Consider the following 21,188-nt stretch of genomic DNA (forward strand, 5'->3'; position numbering starts at 1 on the left):
AAATAATTGCAAATCATATATCTGGTAAGGAACTTGTATCCAGAATATTTTTTTAAATTCTTACAATTCAACAACAAAAAGACAAACAATTCAATTAAAAGATGGGCAAAGGACTCGAATAGAGATTTCTTCAAAGAAGATACACAAATGGCCAAGAAGCATATGAAAAGTTGCTCATTGTCATTAGTCATTAGGGAAATGCAAATCAAAACCATAATGAGTTAAACTTCAACCCAGTAGGGTGACTATAATCAATAAAATGGAAAATAACAAGTGTTGATGAGAAAGTGGAGAAATTGGAACCCTCATACATTGCTGGTAGTAATATAAAATGGTACAGCCTCTTTGGAAACAGGTTGGCAGTTTCTCAAAATGTTAAACATAAATTACCATATGACCCACCAATTCCATTTCCAGGTATATGCCTAAGTGAGATGAAAACATACATCCATGCAGAAATTTGCACACAAATATTTGTAGTAGCATTATTCATAATAGCCCCAAAGTAGAAACAATCTAAATGTCTATTAACTAAGTGGATTTTAAAATGTGGTATATCCATTCAGTGGAATATTATTTGGCAAAAAATAAAGTACTGCTCCAACATGGGTGAATCTTGAAAACATTAAGTGAAAGAAGCCAGTCACAAAAGACTACATATTATATGATTCCATTTATTAGAAATGTCCATAGTACTCAAATCCATAGAGATTGAAAGCAGATTAATGGTTGCCTGGGGCTAGGAAATTTGTGGGGTAATGGATACAGAGTTTCTTTGGGGGATGATGAAAAAATTTTTTAATTGTGATGATGATTGTAAAATTCATTGAAATATGCACTTTAATGTGTGAATTATATGTCACGTGAATTATATCTCAGTGAAGCTGTTTACAAAAATGCCAGTAGTAAGATGGGCAAAGAATACAAACAAGGCAATCACAGAAGAAATACAAATGGCCAGTAAGCATATGGAAGATGCTCATTCATTGTTACTAATAATTAAAAGGACTGTAAATTAAAGCAATTCATTTACTTCTTGTTGTTCCTCAGATTGTCAAAGAATAAAGACATTATCTGTGGTTAAGTGTCTTATAGAAATATTGTGCCTTTTGCTAAGAATATAGCCCTAGAATTAGAATTATCCTACTGAAAGAATCTCTAGAAATCACTTAATCAGTTTCCTTTATTGGCCCAGAAAGAGTAAGAGATTCATTCAATTTATAAGTTAATTAATGGCATGGATAGGTCTATACTCCAAGGCTTCCTGACTTTTCTACTAGAGTCATGCTTTTCTACTAAATTGGGCACAGTTAAAAGCTGGAATTTCCATGTGCGAGAACTCTGGAGGGAATGATCAGGACTCCTAGGAACCTTTCCTTCTGTAATGGTGACAAACTAAGATGGTTCAGGTGTTCTTTTTACTTCTGATTGTTTAATAACCTACATTAGCTAGTCTTGTGTTTGTTAAATTTTGCTCTCTGTCTCCTGGTTTCTTTCTTTCTTTTTTGGATGCTTTCCTGTTTTGTTCAGATTTCCCATGTAGCCTATAAATTGAGTCTGTCCTACACAGTACATCAGAATATCCTGTCATTGATCAAACAAACTTTCTCCTATTCTGTTCTTACCAATTTTCTATTATATTCTTTATTTCTTAGGACCATGCTTATTAGACAGTCATCCTAGACCTGTTTAAAGATCTCTGTTATAGATAGTACTGTTGGTTTTTAATGTGTTTTCTCCAGAGTAACATTTGTTTACTGCCTCAATCCTCTTTCTGTGTAGTATACTATACCATAAGTCTACCATACTTATTTCCTTATGACTCCTTACCTGCTGAAAGTTATATTTTTATGTATCAGTTTTTCTCACAATACTGAGCTATTTTAGCTAGGCAAATACTATATTTTGCTTATCTTTATATATCTAAAGCTTCATTGATGCGCAATAAATATTTGTTAGATAGATACTTGAGATATTGAACTTTTTGTGTTGTCTGATTAACATTTTACTTTTTTTTTTTTTTCCAGAGTTTGGAGTTGTCTGCTTACTATTTTCTGCAACTCTAGCTTATTTCCCACCGCGGCCTCCTCTTCCTCCCAGTGTTGCTGCAGCTAGCCAGCGACTGAGCTATCGGCGGAGCTTTTGTAGATTATTAAGGTAAATATACTTAAAATCACATAGTGGTTTTGACTAGCACCTTGAAGATAATTCCACAGTTATCTAAGATAATTTAAGATAGTAGTTTTTCAACAACCTACTAATCAGGTTGTAAATAATTGATAAAATATTGATTAAATATTTTAGAGAGATTTCCTATCAGAAATCTATCTTTAAAAATTGCCCAGGACAGGAATAAAGACGCAGTTGTAGAGAATGGACTTGAGGACATGGGGAGGGGGAAGGATAAGCTAGGACGAAGTGAAAGAGTGGCACTAACATATATACTGTACCAAATGTAAAATAGATAGCTAGTGGGAAGCAGCCGCATAGCACAGGGAGATCAGCTCGGTGCTTTGTGTCCCCCTAGAGGGGTGGGATAGGGAGGGTGGGAGGGAGATGCAAGAAGGAGGAGATACGGGGATATATGTATATGTATAGCTGATTCACTTTGTTATACAGCAGAAACTAACACAGCATTGTAAAGCAATTATACTTCAATAAAGATGTTAAAAAAAAATAAAATAAAATAGAAACAAAAAATAAATAAAATAAAAAAATTAAAATTGCCCAAAGCAAAAACCTTTATAGATTTTGCCTTCTCTATATACCACCCATATTTTAAAAATCAAACCTTTTGTTTAAATAATTTTCTTTTATAGGGAAACATCACATAATAGTATCTGTGAAATCATGTGTTTTATGTGTTTATTATATTTTTCCTAATATGCAGATTATTTTTATTCATTATGTATTTCTTGATACACATTAAAATAAACAAGTGCTATTTAATACAAAGCAAATAAAATAAATAATGTTTATTTACATATCACCTAAAATCATCTTGAACCTCCAGTGGGATCATACTTTGAGAAACTTAATTTCTTATTTTACTTTTATTGGTACAACTTAAAGGTAATTAGATTAAATTCTACGCTTGAAGGCTTCAAATACTTGAAGGTCCAGTACTGAATTTGATTCTTTGGATATATAGACCATTTCTGATGGTCTATTGGGCCACTAGAACTTATGTTTTGGATTTTTTTCTCCAGTTAGTTGTGATGAGTTTTTATTGATTCATCAACAACTCTCCCTAGTTAGTTCTTTCTTTTCTAGTCATCCTCTCCCACCAGGTGGTAAGTTCCTTGCGGTCAAGAACTATCTTTGTATCCTATATATTAATAATGTCCGACATGATTATAATGGGAGCCACATGTGTAATTTTAAATCTTCTAGTAGCCTTATTTAAAAAAAGTAGAAAGAAACAGGTAAAATTAATTTTAACAGCATATTTTATTTAACTCAATATATCTCAAGTATTATTTCAACATGTAATCAGTATTCAGAATTATTAATGAGATAGTTTACATTCTTTTCTTCATAGAAAATCTTTGAAATCCAGTGTGTATTTTATACTTACAGTACATCTCAATTTAGATGCTAAGTTTGCATTAGAAATACTTGGTCTGCATTTAGATTTCATTAAATTTACAATTAAAACAGTTTTCATTGAGCAGTGTCTCCCATATTGCACTATTTATCTAAAGTTAAAAATAACTACCTGCAATTTTTCAAATTTTGAATCAATACATCTTTGATGTTATTTAAAAGGTCTTACATTCTATAGGCAATTGTTTAGGCCTTAATTGAAGATCTTTCACTTCTGTAAAATACATTTTTTTCTCTTCATAATTTTAAACAAAACTTCCATAGCTAAAAGAACAATTTATTTTACCATCTCTCCATCTAAAAATATTTTTCTTCTTGTGCAGGAATCCAAACCATTTTATAGCTGACCAAAAGTATAAGCTCAGATCTGTTAAAAATTGTTTAAAAATGTTTGTTGAACATTTAATTTAGATTTCAGACAAATAATCTTCTTGATTCTTTTTTGACTTTAAGAAGAAACTTCTTATACAATTTATTGTGTATTTGTTGAACATGTCCCTTAATATTATCCACTTAATTATCCTAAAAATTTTTTTCCATAACAGACATCAATTTTACTCTGCTGCATTAAGTTGCATCTACCATTCATTGTGAAATTTGTGACATACTTCATCTCGTATTTTTCTTCCTGCATAAAATATTCATAAGCAAATTGCAATGTTATATCAGTGTGTAAAAAATAATTAGAACTGAGTTAGTTCATTGACACCAAGAAGATCAGTGACGGGTTATAATACTAGAAACAACATATGCTACCACGTGCACACTACAGTAATATCTTACCCAATGCAGCAGTTAAAGTGAAATGTACTTCTGCCAAAAAAATAAAGTTGTGTTTAATGGAAAAATACTTTTCACTGTTTCTGTTTTTAAATTAGATTTTAATTAATTAAAATGAAGTAAAATTAAAAATTAGTTCTTTACTTGCACTAGTCACATTTCAAGTGCTCAATAGCCACATTTGACTAGTGGCTACCATGTTAGACAGCATAGCTATGTAACATTGTTTTTCAAACTTTGATTCATAGCCAACCAATTTAGAGGGTTGACCACCTTTTTTGTTTAAAAAAAGTAGAATGGAATAAAAAAGAATAGAAAATATTATTGCATCTCCTATAGTAATGATACATATTTTTGTGATACTTTTGTTTCAGTATTTATATACTGAATATTGGTAGGTAGAATATTTCTTACTCTGGAGTACAGTAAAAAGTTTTTGAAAACCACATCTCTGTAGCAGCTAGTAAATTGCCTTCCACATAATAGGCAAAAAAATAATATTAGTTCAATTCAGTTGTGATCAGTAGAACATATTTGTAAGATGAGAGTTAAAATGATACTTTTTTTTTTTTTAAGATGCTATTTAACTAAATTTTTCTCCATGCAGAGCTAGAGGTTAGAGAGCAATAGGTAAGGCTAGAGAAGTAGGTTAGGGTCAGATTATGCCATACTAATAATTTTGGACTATTCTGTGGGAAATGTGGAGTAACTGTAGGGTTTTAAGGTAAGGAGTTATGTAAAAGATTGTTCTGACAAGGAAAAAACAACTTAAAATGATCACTTTGACCACAATATACCCTGTGTTTGCTTCTGATTACCCTACAGTCAAGATCTGTATTCTCTGTTCAAACTATAGAGTATAAGATCTTTCTTCTCTATTAAAATCCCTTTACACTAATGCCTAACATTCCTTTGTCTCTTCCCATATTCATTCGTTTACTGTGCAGGATTGCCTGCTTCTACTTTGGGCTTTCCAGGGGAGTTCTTTGGGCCTGCCACGCTCCAGTCCCCTAACCTACCTGTGTAATTTTCCCTGGTCCTTCAAAGAACTCCTGATATCATTACTTCCTGGATTAATCAGAATAACTGCTTCTCTTGATTCTAATTCCATTGTCTGGGCAGAAAAAAAAAATCAGTGGTTATGCTCCAAAGTTTCCACCACAATTATTTATTTACTGTCCATATGATTCCCATCACTTAATATGCATTTAACCTGTGTAACCTAATGTAAACATTTTTCTCCCTTTATGTATCAGTTTAATGTTTGATGATGGTGGTTGTTGTTTTTGCCTTTTAGACTTCAAGAGTGGAGAGTTGAGTTGAACGTGTTCCTTACTTCAGGATACATGAACAGGATACATGAATACGTTTATTCATTTATTTATTCATTCATTCTTTTATTTATATTTCTCACTCCCATTACCTTCCCCCTACCTAGGATACCTCTCAAATGCATTTGATGTGTATCTCTTTGTGCTTTGCGACATTTGTATTGTTTTGTATGCCTCTCTGTGTTTAATTTATCTAAATGATGGCGATTATGTATCTCATTCTGTTTGACTTTTTTTCACTAAACACTATGTGGTTTTTTTAAATTACTTTTCATTTTGGAAGTACAAAGGTAGAATAGTATAACATCTGTATCCCCATAACCCAATATCAACAATTACCAATTTATGACCAATATTGTTTCATTTGTACTGTACCCACTTCTCCCCTTCCTGTATTATGAAGCAAATCCCAAATGACAAATCATTTCACCCATAAACATTTCAATATGTATATGTTAAAAAGATAGGGACTCTTTTTTAACATAAATATGGTACCATTGTCACACTAAAAACGTTTTACCAGTAGTTTGCTACTGTCAAATCAGTGTTTCAATTTCCAATTGTCTCATAAATGTCATAAGTTTTGTTTTTTTTTTTAACAATTTGTTTGAATCAGAATCTAGATTAGGTCCACGCATTGCAGTTGGCTCAAATGCCTTATAATCTGTAGGTTTCCTTTCCATCTCTCTTTCCCTTGTAATTTATTTGTTGAGGAACCAGCTCTCTTGTCTCCGAGATCTGGATTTTGTTGATTGCCTCTTTGTAGTACTTTGCCAAGTTCCTCTGCCCTTTGTATTTCCTATAAATTGTTAGCTAGAGCTATGTTCTGATTCAGGTTTTGGTTTTGATTTTACAAGACTACTTCATGGGTGATGCTACCTTCTTCCATCAGGAGGCACATGATATCTGGATAGCTCTCATTTTGTGATATTAGTGCTCTGTTGTCAAGATGTATCCCTGTGCTATGTGTACACCTAGTTCTTTGTACTCCATGGTATGAAACCATTGCGTTTTGTATACCCACTTGCATTGTGTACTCAGATTGCCTCCAACTCATTGTCACCACAAATAACACTGCAGTGACATCCTGCACATCACCATAGACCTAAGAATTCTTTGGAAAACAGACCCCACAACAAGATTGCTGGGTTATAAGCTATTTTAAGCTTAATTTGCCAAGTATTGCCAAATTGCTCTAAAAAAATGCCTGCACTTGTCTATATTTCCATCCACAGTGCCCATTTCCCTATATGCTTACCAAACTTGGCATTATCCATCTTTCTAATTTTCACTAGTCTAATGGGTATAAAGAAATATATCTTTTGTTTAATTTGCATTTTCTGGTTATTGATAAATTTGAGACTCATGTGGTTGTTTGCCATTTAGGTTTCCATCTACTGTAAATTCCTCTTCTGCCGATTTCTCAGTGGTAGTTTCTTTTCCTTAATGATCTACATATTCTAGATATAAGTTCCCTGTTGATTTTAAAAAGTCAAATTTCTATTCGCATTCTGTTATCTGTCTACTGATTTTGTCAATGAATTCCTTATTTATCAACTTTCTGGTTTTTTCTTTCACATTTAGGTTTTCATCCCACCTAGAATCCACCTTAGTGTATGGTGTTAACTAATGATACAGGGTTTTCTTTTTTCCCTCCATAAAGTGAACTAGTACCATTCACTAAACAATCCTTAGCCCTGTGATTTTTGTAGTGCCGCCTTTATTGTAGATTGAGTTTCTGTGTCTTAGCTCTCTTTTTTCCTTCGTTGCTCTCTTTGTTCTTGAGCCAATAACATACTAATTTTATTACTCTGGATGTGCAGTTTGTCTTAATATCTGTCAGGACAAGGGCTTCCTTTTTCGTATTTTTAAAGGATGAGTTAGTTTTCTGAGGACTTTTATTTTCCCATATGAACTTTGGAGCAAATTTCATAAGTTTCTAAAAAAATTCAACTGGAATTTTAATTGTGATTGCGTTGAATCGTGAATTAATTTGGGGTGAATTGACAGCATAGACTCTGTCTCCATTTATTTAAATCATCTTCTGTGCCCTTATGTGTTTCACCCCCTCCCACCCATAGAGGTCTTGGGTCTTCCTCGTTTATGCCTAGATACTTTATAGTTCAAATTTTTTAAAAAATTGTTGTTAATGGTATCTAATTTTTATTACATTTTAAAATTAAACTTTATTTTGAGATAATTATAGATTCACATGCAGTTGTAAAGAATAATACGAAGAAATAACATGGACCCTTCACCCAGTTTCCTCTAACGATACCATCTTAGAAAACTACAGTGCAATATCACATCCAGAAAATTGACATTGATATAGTAAAGATATAGAATATTTCCATCATCACAAGGCTCCCTCCTGTTGCCCTTTTATAGCCACACCTACTTCCCTCCCACTCTACTCCTTAACCCCTGGCAACCACTAATCTCTTTCCGGTTACTATAACGTCACCTCAAGAACGTTATATAAATTGCGTCATACAGTAAAGAAAATTTTGGAGTTAGCTTTTTTCACCCACCATAATTCTCTGGAGAGTCAGCCAGGTTGTTTTGTGTACTGGTAGTTATTCCTTTTTACTGCTCAGTAGTATTCCATGGTATGGATGTACACAGTTTGTTTTTTTTTTTTTTTTTGGAGTCTTTTTTTTTTTTTATAAGTTTTTTTTTTTTTAATTTTTATTTATTTATTTATTTATGGCTGTGTTGGGTCTTTGTTTCTGTGCGAGGGCTTTCTCCAGTTGCGGCAAGTGGGGGCCACTCTTCATCGCGGTGCACGGGCCTCTCACCATCGCGGCCTCTCTTGTTGCGGAGCACAGGCTCCAGACGCGCAGGCTCAGCAATTGTGGCTCACGGGCCCAGTCGCTCCGCGGCATGTGGGATCCTCCCAGACCAGGGCTCGAACCCATGTCCCCTGCATCGGCAGGCAGACTCTCAACCACTGTGCCACCAGGGAAGCCCACACAGTTTGTTTAACCATTCACCTTTAATCTTTTTTTCCCTCCACCTTGTTCATCAGAAGAAACAGTAATTTATCCTTTCAAATAGGAGCTTTTTTTAAAAAAACTGAATCTGCCTACTCATTCTAGGAAATAATGTTAGTAATTCATCTGTATAATAAACATTGAAATTTTTAAACAATATGAACAAAAAGATTATTCTTATAAATATAAAAAATTTAAGGAATTTATTAACAAACTGACAAATATTTTCTATTTCTGATTCTGGTGTTCCAATTTCAAAATGACTTACTTTTCTGTGAGTAAGAGTTTAAACTCTAGATTTTGAATTTGTAATAATGTTGTCTTTTACTCCTCTTTTACAGCAATTTGAGATTTTTGATGATTGCTTTAGCATATGCCATACCACTTGGCGTATTTGCTGGCTGGTCTGGAGTTCTGGACTTAATTTTAACACCAGTGCATGTCAGCCAAGTAAGCATTTTATTTCTTTATATCTTGTAGGTATTTTTAGTTCACTAAAATTATAAATATTGTCTACTTGTTCTTACTTTTAGCTTCAAGGCCTAGGTAAAACGTTATCCTGTGTCACTGCTGCAAAAGGAAGATCCTTATGAAATAGTTATAAATAATATTGATTTTCTTCCTGGATTTTGTTAACCACCATGAATTTCACATTTATTTGGGTATGATTACTGATGCTAATAAACAGAAAAATAAAGAATGAAAATCTTAGAATCCTTGATTCATGGTTTATAAAGATGAAGATCTCGTCATTAAATATATGGCTATTCCTACATCTAATCCCTCACTTTCTCTTCAGTCTCAGTATCTCATTTCCTTTAAAATAACCATTTCATCTATATGCTTATGACATCCGTTCCTTCTCCTTGCTTCCAAATAGCATGCTAGAAAGGGGTAGAGAGATTTGGAAGATCAAATGGAAGAAATCCAGCACACTGATGTGATATTCCATATGAATAAACAAAAATTTGTCTAATCTGCTTTTGATGAACATTTGGAATGTCTACATTTGGGCTGTCATAAACAGTGGTGTATGGATATTCTCATATATGTTTCTCGATGCACCTCTATGTACATTTCTTTTGGACATTTATCTAGGAATGGAATTGCTAGTTATAGGGTATGCCTGCTTTGATAGATGATGCCAAATTTCCCCAGAGTAGTTGTATTAGTTTATAGTCCTACCAGCAGTACATGAAATTTCTCCTTGTTGCACATCGTTACCAGTGCTTGGCAATGTTAATCTTTTTAAATTTAGACGTGCTGATGACTGTGCAGTTGTGTGCCATTGTCGTGACTTCCATGACATCTTTTTAAGTGACATCCTTTTTTGTGACACACCTGTTCAAGTTTCTTGCCCACTACTGGGCTACCTTTTTCTTACTGATTTATAAAGAAGAGAGCTGTGTGAAAGGGGGCTCCCCAGCAAGTCTTGGCTGCGGAATGGACTGCACATGTAAAGGGCAAAGCTACCAGAGACTTATTAGAGAGACTATTGTGGGGTAGAAAGCAGAACAAATATAGTAGAGGGCAGGCAGTGCAGGACCCTTGGAGTTCTGGCCCAGCCAGAGTGGTATGACCTCATTAACACCTTGTTAATATCTTAGGCTTCTGCTGAGACACCAGAAAGGACAAACTTTAGAATCAAGGACCATACCCTAGGTAGAGTAAGGCCTATTCTACTTAGACCCACCATGAACAAAGCCTAAAACCAAGCCCTGACAAAAATTTGCAGAGGGGATAATTTGGAGATTGAGTCCTGCTAGGTGAAAGGAGCTTGGGAAACAACTTGGTTTCTAATATTCTTCCCTAATAAAGCACAAAATCAAGCTTACACAAGTTCAAGGTAATTGAATGGCCTACTAACACAAAAATGAACTATTTTAGAGAAAGATAAAATTATCCAGAATCTCGATATTGTATCACCCACAACATATAGTATACAGTTTTTAAAAAATTAGACATACAAAGAAACAGGAAAATATGTTCATATTTTAAGAAAACAAAACAAAAAAAAGTAGTCAATAGAAACCAATTTAGAGATAGTCTAGATATTGGATTTAGCAGACAGAGAATATAATGCAAAAGAGAGAGTGAGAGAAATCTTTTCTTGCTCCAAGTTCATAAATATATTCCCCTATGTTATCTTGCAGAACTCTGTTATCCAGTACAGTAGCCACTAGTCACATGTGGCTATTTAATTTGAAGTTTAAATTAGTTGAAAGGAAATTAAAATTAAAAAGTCACTTCCTCATTGGCATTGGCCACTGTTCAGGTGCTCAGTAGCCACTTGCAACTTATGGGTACCATGTCGGACAGTGTTGACATAGAACATTTCCATCATCACAGGAAGTTCTATTGAACAGTGCTGTTCTAGAAACTTTATTGTTATTCCTGTCACATTTAAACCTAGAATTGAATTTTGTGCTTGTTATAAGGTAGGGGTTAAGTTTCTTTGTTCCCACATAGTTCTCTATTAACCTAATATGAATTTTTGGAAAGATTGTTCTTTCCCCATTGCTCTCTAGTGTCATCTTTGTCATAATGAAGTGCCCTTATGTGCATGGATGTTTCTAAATTATTTTTCTCATCTAGTCTATTTGTCTATCTCTGTGCCAACACCAAATTGTCTTAAGTATTCTAGTGTTAGAATAAGTTTTGGTGTTTAGTAGAATAAATACTCCCCTTATTGGGATTTTGATTAGAATTTTATGAATGTATAGATCAGTTCAAGAATTAACTTTTTTTTGTAATAGTGAGTCTTCCAAATCATTATTATTATATCTCTCTTCATTTACTTAGGTCCTAATGTCTCTCTAAATCTCTTTTCTGCAAAAACACCCTCTATTTATTTGTTAGATTTATTCCCAGGTATTTGATGCTTTCTGAAGCTATTGTAATTGGTAACTTTAAAAATCTTATTTTCTGTTGGTTGGCATGTAGGAAGTATACTTGGTTTTTGAAAGTGATTGAAATACAGCTGTCTTATATCCAGCAACCTTATTAAACTCACTTATTTATTTATCCATAGATACTTTGGCCTCTCTGCATACATCTCACATCGGTTGTAACTAATGACAAATAGATGCAGAAAAATACATTTAATAAAATTCAACATTGAGATGATCATATGTTTTTCTCTTTTAAACTGCTAATTTGGTGAATTACATTTGTTGATTATAAAATGTTAAACTACCTTGCATTCCTGTACTAAATGCATTTTGTCAGAGATTTATTATACTTTTTATATATCACTGAATTCAGTTTGCTTACATTTTGTTTAGGATTTTTTGCAGTTAGGTTCATGAATGAGATTATAATTTTTTTTTATCTTGTCCTGCCATTTCAATTTTTTTTTAAATCTTTATTGGAGTATAATTGCTTCACAATACTGTGTTAGTTTCTGTTGTACAACAAAGTGAATCAGCCATATACGTACATATATCCCCATATCCCCTCCCTCTTGAGCCTCCCTCCCACCCTCCCTATCCCACCTCTCTAGGTCATTGCAAAGCACCGAGCTGATCTCCCTGTGCCATGCTGCTCCTTCCCACTAGCTATCTATTTTACATCCGGTAGTGTATATATGTCGATGCTACTCTCACTTCGCCCCAGCTTCCCCCTCCCCCTCCCCCTCCCCCTCTCCCTCCCCGTGTCCTCAAGTCCATTCTCTATGTCTACATCTTTATTCCTGCCCTGCCACTAGGTTCATCAGTACCTTTTTTTTTTTAGACTCCATATATATGTGTTAGCATACGGTGTTTGTTTTTCTGTTTCTGACTTACTTCACTCTGTATGCCAGACTATAGGTCCATCCACCTCACTACAAATAACTCAATTTTGTTTCTTTTTATGGCTGAGTAATTTTCCATTGTATATATGTGCCACATCTTCTTTATCCATTCATCTGTTGATGGACACTTAGGTTGCTTCCACGTCCTGGCTATTGTAAATAGAGCTGCAATGAACATTGTGGTACATGACTCTTTTTGAATTATGGTTTTCTCTGGATATATGCCCAGTAGTGGGATTGCTGGGTCATATGGTAGTTCTATTTTTAGTTTTTTAAGGAACCTCCATACTGTTCTCCATAGTGGCTGTATCAATTTACATTCCCACAAACAGTACAGGAGGTTTCCCTTTTCACCACACCCTTTCCAGCATTTATTGTTTCTAGATTTTTTGATAATGGCCATTCTGACCGGTATGAGGTGATACCTCATTGTAGTTTTGATTTGCATTTCTCTAATGATTAGTGATATTGAGCATCTTTACTGCCATTTCAATTTTAGTGTCAAGATTTTGCTAGTCTCAGAAAGCAACTTCTAAAGTGTTTCCTCTTTTTCTATTATTGGAAGAGTTTATGTAAGTTTAGTGGTTTGGGGCTTTTGTTTTTCCCTAAATATTTGGTAGAATTCACTGATGAAGCCATCTAGTTTTCTTTGTGATATGAATTCAATTTCTTTAATAGCTATAAAATTATTCAAATTTTCTACTTATTATTGTGTCAGTTTAAGAAATTATACCTTTCTAGAATTTGTCCATTCCATCTCAGTTTTCAAATTTATGGTAATAAGTTCTTCATTGTATGATTTTATTAGGTCTCCAAGGTAAGTCATTGTATCATTCCAGATATTGATTTTCTGTATCTTCTTTCTCATTTTTTCCTTGAATAATTTCACCAGTAGCTCTTTAATGAATGCTTATTTTTTATTTCATCAATTTTTGATTTTATCTTAATTTTTTTCTATTCTGTTTTCTTGAGTGAAGTCACTTTGCTTTCATTTTTCTAACTTTTTAATATGAATGCTTACATCCTTGATTTTTAGCTTTTCTTCCCTAGTACATACATTTTAAGGCTATTTATGTCCTTTTAAACACAGATTTAGCTGCATTCCATGCATTCTGGATTTTCATTATTATTGAATTTAAGATATTTTCTAGTTTCCAGAGTTATTTAGAAGGACATTTCTTAACCTACAAACTGTGGAAGATCCTCTAGTTCTTTTTTTTTAAATTCCTAACTAAATTGCATAAATGTGGTCATAAGGATATACTATGATTTCAGTATTTTCAAATTTGTTGACCCAATTTTTGGTGAACTGTTTTCTATAATTCTTGAGTGTAGTGTTTTATATATGTCTACTAGACCAATTCTGTTAATTGTGTGTTTCACATCTTCTATTCCTTACTCATTTTTGTCAGCTTGTTCTATCAGTTACTGAGAGAGGTGTGTTAAGATCCTACACAATTATTTTAAATTTGTCTATTTCTCCCTTTTATTTCTGTCAATATTTTCTTTATATATTTTAAGACTGTGTAATTAGGTGCACATAAATCTAGAATTGTAGTATCGACTAATGAATTGAACCTTTCATCTGTAGGAAATTTTTTTTTTTTTTCTGGTAATGCTTTTTTGCCTTAAAGCCTTAGTTGCACCAGCTTTCTCTTCATTTGTGTTGGCATGGTATATCTTTTTGCACTTTTTTACTTTCAGACTTTCTTTAGGTACACCTCTTATAAGTAGCATATCATTTTTTCTTTAATTCAGTCTGATCATCTTTGTGTTTTAATTGGAGTATTTAGTCCATTTGCAGTTAATGTAATTATTGATAAATTTGAGTCTAGATCTACCACCTTACTATTGGTTTTTATTTTTTTCCAGTCCGGTCTATCCTTTTTCTCTTCTTTCTTACCTTCTTCTGGATTAAGGATTTTTTACCACTCTTTTTTTCCCCTTTATTAACTTGGTAGTTATAGTCTCTTTTACTATTTAGTGGTTACCCTAGAAAGTACAGAATGTACACTTCACTTATTAACATCTATTATAAATTAGAACTTCTACCTTTTCCAAGACTGTCCAAGGTCCTTAGAACCCTTTCACTCCATTTAAGCCTCTACCATACTTTGTGCTATTATTGTCATATATTTTAAACTGCCCAAGACACATTTTTATTGTTATTTTACACAGTCAATATTCATTTAGATTCACTCTCATATTTCCATTTTGTTGCTCTTCATTCTTTCCTTAATCGTCAGTCTTCCATCTGTGATCCTTTTTCTTCTGTCTAAAGAGCACCCTTGAGAGAGAGAGAGAGAGTCAGTGTGTGTGTGGTGTCTGTGTGTGTGTGTGTGTTTTGTGTAGGTCGGCTTACAACAAATTCTCTTGTTTGGGGTTTTTTTTACTTTGGTCTGAAAATGTCTTCATTTGACCTTTGTTTTTGTTTTGTTTTGTTTATTTGAAAATATCATCTTCTTCTGGCCTCCATTGCTTCAACCGAGAAGTCAGCTCTCAAATTTAAAAGCTTGCTGCATTTAAGATTTTCTCTTTGACTCTTTGTCTTTGGTTTCAGCAGCTTAACTAGGTGGCAAGTTTTTTAAATTTTATGCTGAATGGATAAAGAAGATGAGATATATACATATATATATATATATATACACACACACACAATGGGATATTACTCAGCCATAAAAGAAAATGAAATTTTGCCATTTGCAGCAACATGGATAGACCTAGAGAATATTATGCTTAGTGAAATAAGTCAGACAAAGACAAATACTGTATGATATCACTTATATGTGGAATCTAAAAAATAATACAAATGAATGTATATACAAAACAGAAACAGACTCACAGATATAGAAAAAAAACTAGTGGTTACCAAAAGGAAGAGGGAAGTGGAGAGAGGCCAAATTAGGGGTATGGAACTAAGAAATACAAACTACTATGTATAAAATAGATAAGCAACAAGGATATATTTTAAAGCACAGGGAATTAGAGCCATTATTTTGTAATAACTTTTAGTGGAATATAATCTGTAAAAATACTGAATCACTATGCTGTATACCTGAAACTCATATAATACTGTAAATCAACTATACTTCAGTTTGAAAAATAAAAATAAAAGTAATTCAAAATGGAAAAAATAAATAAATAAATTTATTCTGCTTGAGGTTGTAGGACTTCTTGAATCTGTGGCTTGATGTCTCTCATCCATTTCAGAAAATTCTTAGCCAATATCCCTTCGAAGCTCATGCTCCGTTTTCTCTATTTCTCTCTCCTTCAGTAACTCTAACCGTATATGTTATACTTTCACACTGTCTGTCCTATGTCTCTTACTCTCTGTTCTGAATTTTCTATCCTTCTGCCTTTCTGTACTTCAAACTGGATATTTTACCTAGCCTCTCTTCCAACTCACTATTTCAGTTTTCAGCTCTATCTAATATGCTGTTAAACTCATCTATGAGTTATTAATTTCAATTATTATATTCTTAAGTTATAAAATTTTTATTTGATGCTTTTTCATAGTTTCCAGATTTCTGTGGAAATGCTTGATCTTGTATTTTATTTTTTTGAACTATTAAAAATAGTTATTTAAAGTCTGTATCTCCTAACCGCTTTATCTGGATCCCTGTGTGTCTCTTTATATTTGTGATATTCATTCATGTTTTCTTATTTCCTTATGTGTTCAGTTATTTTTGACTGAGTGCTCAACATAGTATATTAAAAGTTGTAGAGATAACGTAAGCTTCAAATGATGTTCTTTTCCTCCAGAAAGAACTTATGTTTTTTCTTAGGAGTCTAGGGATACTTAATCTAGTTTCAAGAATTGAGATCATTTAAAGCTGGGTTTTAGTCCCTCAGAATACAATTCCATTTCTTCCTTCCTTCCTCCCTTCCTCCCTCCCTCCCTCCCTTCCTTCCTTCCACAGTTCCATTTCTAATTTACACTGCTCTTAGATGTAACTCTCAGAGTTCCCAGCTAAAGTCTGGGGTTTTCTACAAGGCCAACCACCTTAGAGCAGGCCTCGAACTCATATTTTTTTCTTCCTAGATCCATGAGGCTGTCAGTAACTTTTTAGCCCCTTAGCTACCTTTTCTGAAATCAGCAGACATACCCCTAAGGAAAAGTGTCCCCACATATCAGGCTTGCTCCTCTGGGCTTCCTTATCAGCCTATATCATGGTTCCAGAATTCTGGATTACCTTCTTGGCTCTCTGCCACCTTCAGATAGATTTTCCACCCCAGATTTTCTGCTTTTTCAACGAGAATATTAATCCAAATTACCTAGTGTACCTTTACTATAAGAAGAAAGCCTTCTTTTAGTTTCTTAACCTATTTTTCTGGATAGCAGGTATTCCAAGCATGCTCAGTTTCAAGAAGGAAAGTGTAGCACCCATTTAGATGATGCTGATTTTGCACATCTTATGATTCATGTTATAAACCCTGAGAAGCCCTTCCAAGTACGTCTCTTTGTACAAACTCTGAGAGATACAGAGACCGTGAATCCTACCAGGTATTAAATAAAATGGAATTTAAAATTAAAAGCAGAGCTTCTGGGTTGGTGGACAAATGAAGGTGCTGCCCCCCCCAATTAATTAATTAAATTCAAGCAAAGAAAAACTTTAATTAATTATTGGGTAGAATGTTATTAACTAAAGCAAATGTCATGAACAGGGGAAGGAGAAAAGCACAAAATGGCCTGAAAGGACCAGGGCTAGTACAGTCAGATACACAGTGGTTCTTCACCTGATGCAGGACCCCACTGACCTAGGGGATAGATGAGAATGTTTGTGGGGGCCTCATAGTATTAATGGACCTTAATCCATAGTATTAATTGATGCTAAATGTAAGGAGAGGGGCATTCTGAAGAACAGAGAATTCTCTTGCCCTTCATGCCAGTAGTATGAAAAAAATGTAGAGATAATTTAAGTTTCTGGTGTTATCTTTCTCCAGAGAGCATTTATCTTTGCTTCTGCAGCCAGACACTGGTAGAGCAAGAAGATTTGTATAAAGTTATTGTATTACATAGAGTAGACTAAGAATCCCAAAATTCTGAGACTTATGAAGAAATTCGTTTCTCATTCACATAGCAATCTAGGACAGTTTGCATAATAATCTAGGACAGTTGTTCACAGTTGGGACTGCTCGTTTCCTCACACTGATTTAAGACCTAGGTTGCTTCCACTTTGCAGGTCTTCTGTCTCCTAGGACCTTGTCATTATATGCATGGGTGAAGTGGGATGACCATACAGATTCCAGCTGGCAGAAAGGAAAGAAAGCATGGAGGGGGTATAGAGCTGTCTTCCAGGTTCTAGCCTAGAGGTAGCACACCTCACTTTTTCCCCTTCCATTAATGAGAACTTAGTCATGTGGTCACATGTATCTGAATAGGGGCTAGGACATGTAATCTAGCTAAGTGCCCTGGTAGAACAAGATATAACATATCTTGGTGGACAGCTGACAAGCTCTATCACAGCTGTAATGAAAAATGTGAGTAGAAAAATAATAAAAGGTAGAATTTAGTTTGGGCAGCTCTCAAGTGCCAGGTCAAGTTTGGACTTTGCCCTATAACTACAAAGAAAGCCAGTAACTGTTTCTGAGCAGGGAAGTGGAATGATTGGAATAATTATTCTGGCAATAGTGGGCAAAAATATTGCTATTACAGGAGTCCAGAAGTAAGAAATTAGATAATAAGCAAGTGTGATGGCCGGGGGAAGAGGAAAGAGGAGACAAAATCTCCCGATATTGTTAGGGACACACGGAATGTCAGGTATTGACAGCTAACAGGTCTTGAGCACTTTGCATTTATTAACTTATTTAATTCTCAGAAAAATCCTTACTATCCCCATTCTACTAATGAGGAAACTGAGACTTGGGGTGTAGTTGAGATAGAAGCCAAGTCATAGTAAGAGTTAAAGAAAAAGACTCTGACAAGTACAGGTTTCTGGTAACTGACTGTACTGCTGAACTGAATGAATAAGCATTTTCAGAGCTCTAACGGAAAACTGATGAATTCATAAAAGTGCTAACAAAAGATCAAGATGAAAAAAAAATTAATTACATGGGACTGAGTGAACTGATGAGGATGATTTTAATTTTTGTGACTTTCTGTTTGAATAAAAAAAAAAAAGAGTTAAAGATACATGAGTGATTAGGAAATACAGGCAGCATTTGTAGATTGCTCTGAATAAGTTTGTCCATGAAGGTAGGAAAGAGACAAGACATTAGATGATGGAGAAACATCATCAAGTAACAATAACAGCTCTAACCTTTATTGAGCACTTCCCTGTATGTCGACTGCTGATCTAAGTTCTATATGCAGATTCTCTCATTTAGTCCATTTTATAGGTAAGACGACATAATTTGCCCAAAGTCACAAAGCTAGTAAATGGCAGGGCTGGAAATGTTTTCTTCAAGAGTGGAGCGAGCTATCCATTTGAAATCCAGCTCAAATTCTTTCTCTGTCTAGTCTCACCAGGTGCTCCACCCATACTCTCTCCCCGCCCCCCAACCCTCTCTTTCCCCTACTCTTCTGTGTTTCTCTTAATGCATTTTTACTTGTGCCAGACACTTTAGCACTTAATTATTGCCTAGTAGTTTCCTGTATCTTGGCTGTATTTAAGCTTTTTAGGTCAGTGACCATCTTTTCTCCTTTGCCTGTTTTCTTAAGAGTTCTTGGTACAACACCTGGCATGTAGAACACATTTGAAAAATATCTGTTTGCGACATTGATTATTTTGTTGATTTAAATATTCCAATAAAAAGTTAATCAATGATGTATTTATTTAGATAAGTTTGTATTAATTAGTCACACATGAATCCTTTCATTTGATTCATTTTCTTAAATAGTGTTTCCTAGGTTTGCTGCCATTTAGCTATTAACATACTGATAATAGAGGATTTTTTTTCCATGCCTTCTAAACTTCAATATGATAATCTTGTATTAAATGTGTCTGCCACTTTCTTAACAGGTAGATGCTGGCTGGATTGGATTTTGGTCCATAGTTGGAGGCTGTGTTGTTGGAATAGCTATGGCAAGGTGAGAATATTTTACGTTAAACATGTGAGTGGGCAGAACCAAAAAAAGCCCAATGGGAGACTCCACTCCCCTAGATAAACATTAAAATTGAAGGAAAAGTAAAACAGGCAAAAGTCAGATAAGGGCACTTGTTCAGGCTATAAGAAAATTCACATGCGGTAGGTAGAATTTGCTTCTACAAGAAACCTTCACAGGAGTAGTCCATCCTAAAATGTTTTTGGAGACTAGAGATGTATTTCCAGTGTAATTAAGCTGACTTTCTCCATATTATTAGAGAACAACATCTACAAATGGGACCCAAGGAAAGAGTATACAGTAATAAAGGCAAATTGATAGTTATTGAGATTAGAAAAGAATTGAAAAGAATCATTCACAAGAGCATCTCTAGAACTTTCCATGAAAAGTCAGTATCCTGATTAGCAGATATTTATTTCTGGTCATTTTTGGCAGGTATGACGCTATAGTTACCACATTTTGATGAAAAATGTCCGTAAAAACTTAGAGTTTCATCAAACTCCCTCTGATCTTAACCATTATGACAACACATTTTTAGAAAGAGACAGAAGAAGGAAAAAGCCTCATTTATTCTAAAAAAAGGAAAGAATGAAAATGTCACTCATGTAGGTAACTACCTATAAAACTACTCTTGGTGTTTCCAGTGAGATAATGTTCATTCAATTTCCAAGTCATTTTACCCTGTTTAATCAAAAACAAAATTAGACAGTCAATTTTAGCAGGAATGGAAGAATCTAATTACATATTTGGGGAGATCAAATAAGATACGTGAAGCACCTTGCTATCTAAATATTTAAACACAATTGACACAGGATAATATTATATCTAAACCTTACAGTTTGCCTAGTGTTTCTGGGCTAATGAAAGAATAAATTGTCACTGTAATTTCTAAATCACTTTATCTGAGGTTTTTATAAGTTAGGAAAATATGAGGATAAAATCAAAAAGCTAAAGAAGAATAGGAGCATAGCTATTTGTAGGAAATCACTACACTGATACTAGAATACATTGACCTATCACATTTGATAAGAATCATATCTAATTTTTCTAATTAAATCTCCAAGCCAATGATAGCGAGTCATCATTTACCAAATCCTTTTCTGAGCACCACATAGGTCAAAGAGGGACATATTATGTATCAGAAATGACATCTCATATGCTCCTTTCTCTTTATTTTGTTCTACAAACCCTTAATTTTAACTATATGGAAAAGTTAGAATGAGGACATTTCTGTTTTTAAATTGTTGAAATGGAAGTTCTAAAAAGTACTGCCCTTACTCTGGGATCCAAAATCAATTGTAGGTGTCTCCTAAGCCTAAAATCAATTTTTAGATTATATTCAAAACAGCCTTTTTGGGATCCCTAGAACAGAATCTCCTGCTTTGGGTGGTTTTTTTTGTGATTATATTACTAAAGGTTACTACTAAATGTAATACTTTGGTCCTAACAGTACACTTTGATGGTATTAGCCCATTTGAAAGGACTAGGTATCTAAAATTGGTAGACCAGAGTAGTCAGTTTATTCTTGTAGGATCAGGCCCTGGAAAATTTACTCACTGTTCAACTTCACTCAGTTCTGATTGTACCAGAAAACTGTTTTATTCTCTCATACCTGGCCATCTGCCCATCTGACAAGTAAG

The 21,188-nt window shown here is 34.1% G+C and overlaps 1 protein-coding gene across 4 annotated transcripts in view; it reads left to right on the top strand.

Annotated features, from left to right (window-relative positions):
- Nucleotides 1–21,188, top strand: part of SLC49A4 (solute carrier family 49 member 4) — a 116,901-nt gene that overhangs the window by 38,225 nt on the left and 57,488 nt on the right. For all 4 annotated transcript variants that reach the window (XM_082394947.1, XM_082394946.1, XM_082394948.1 and 1 more), the window contains exons 4-6: nucleotides 2,028–2,157; nucleotides 9,052–9,160; nucleotides 19,466–19,533. In XM_082394947.1, the coding sequence (XP_082251073.1) occupies nucleotides 2,028–2,157; nucleotides 9,052–9,160; nucleotides 19,466–19,533 (307 nt within the window). The remainder of the gene's footprint in view (nucleotides 1–2,027; nucleotides 2,158–9,051; nucleotides 9,161–19,465; nucleotides 19,534–21,188) is intronic.

The sequence above is a fragment of the Balaenoptera borealis genome, assembly GCF_965194805.1.
Source record: "Balaenoptera borealis genome assembly, chromosome: 5".
Taxonomy (NCBI): domain Eukaryota; kingdom Metazoa; phylum Chordata; class Mammalia; order Artiodactyla; family Balaenopteridae; genus Balaenoptera; species Balaenoptera borealis.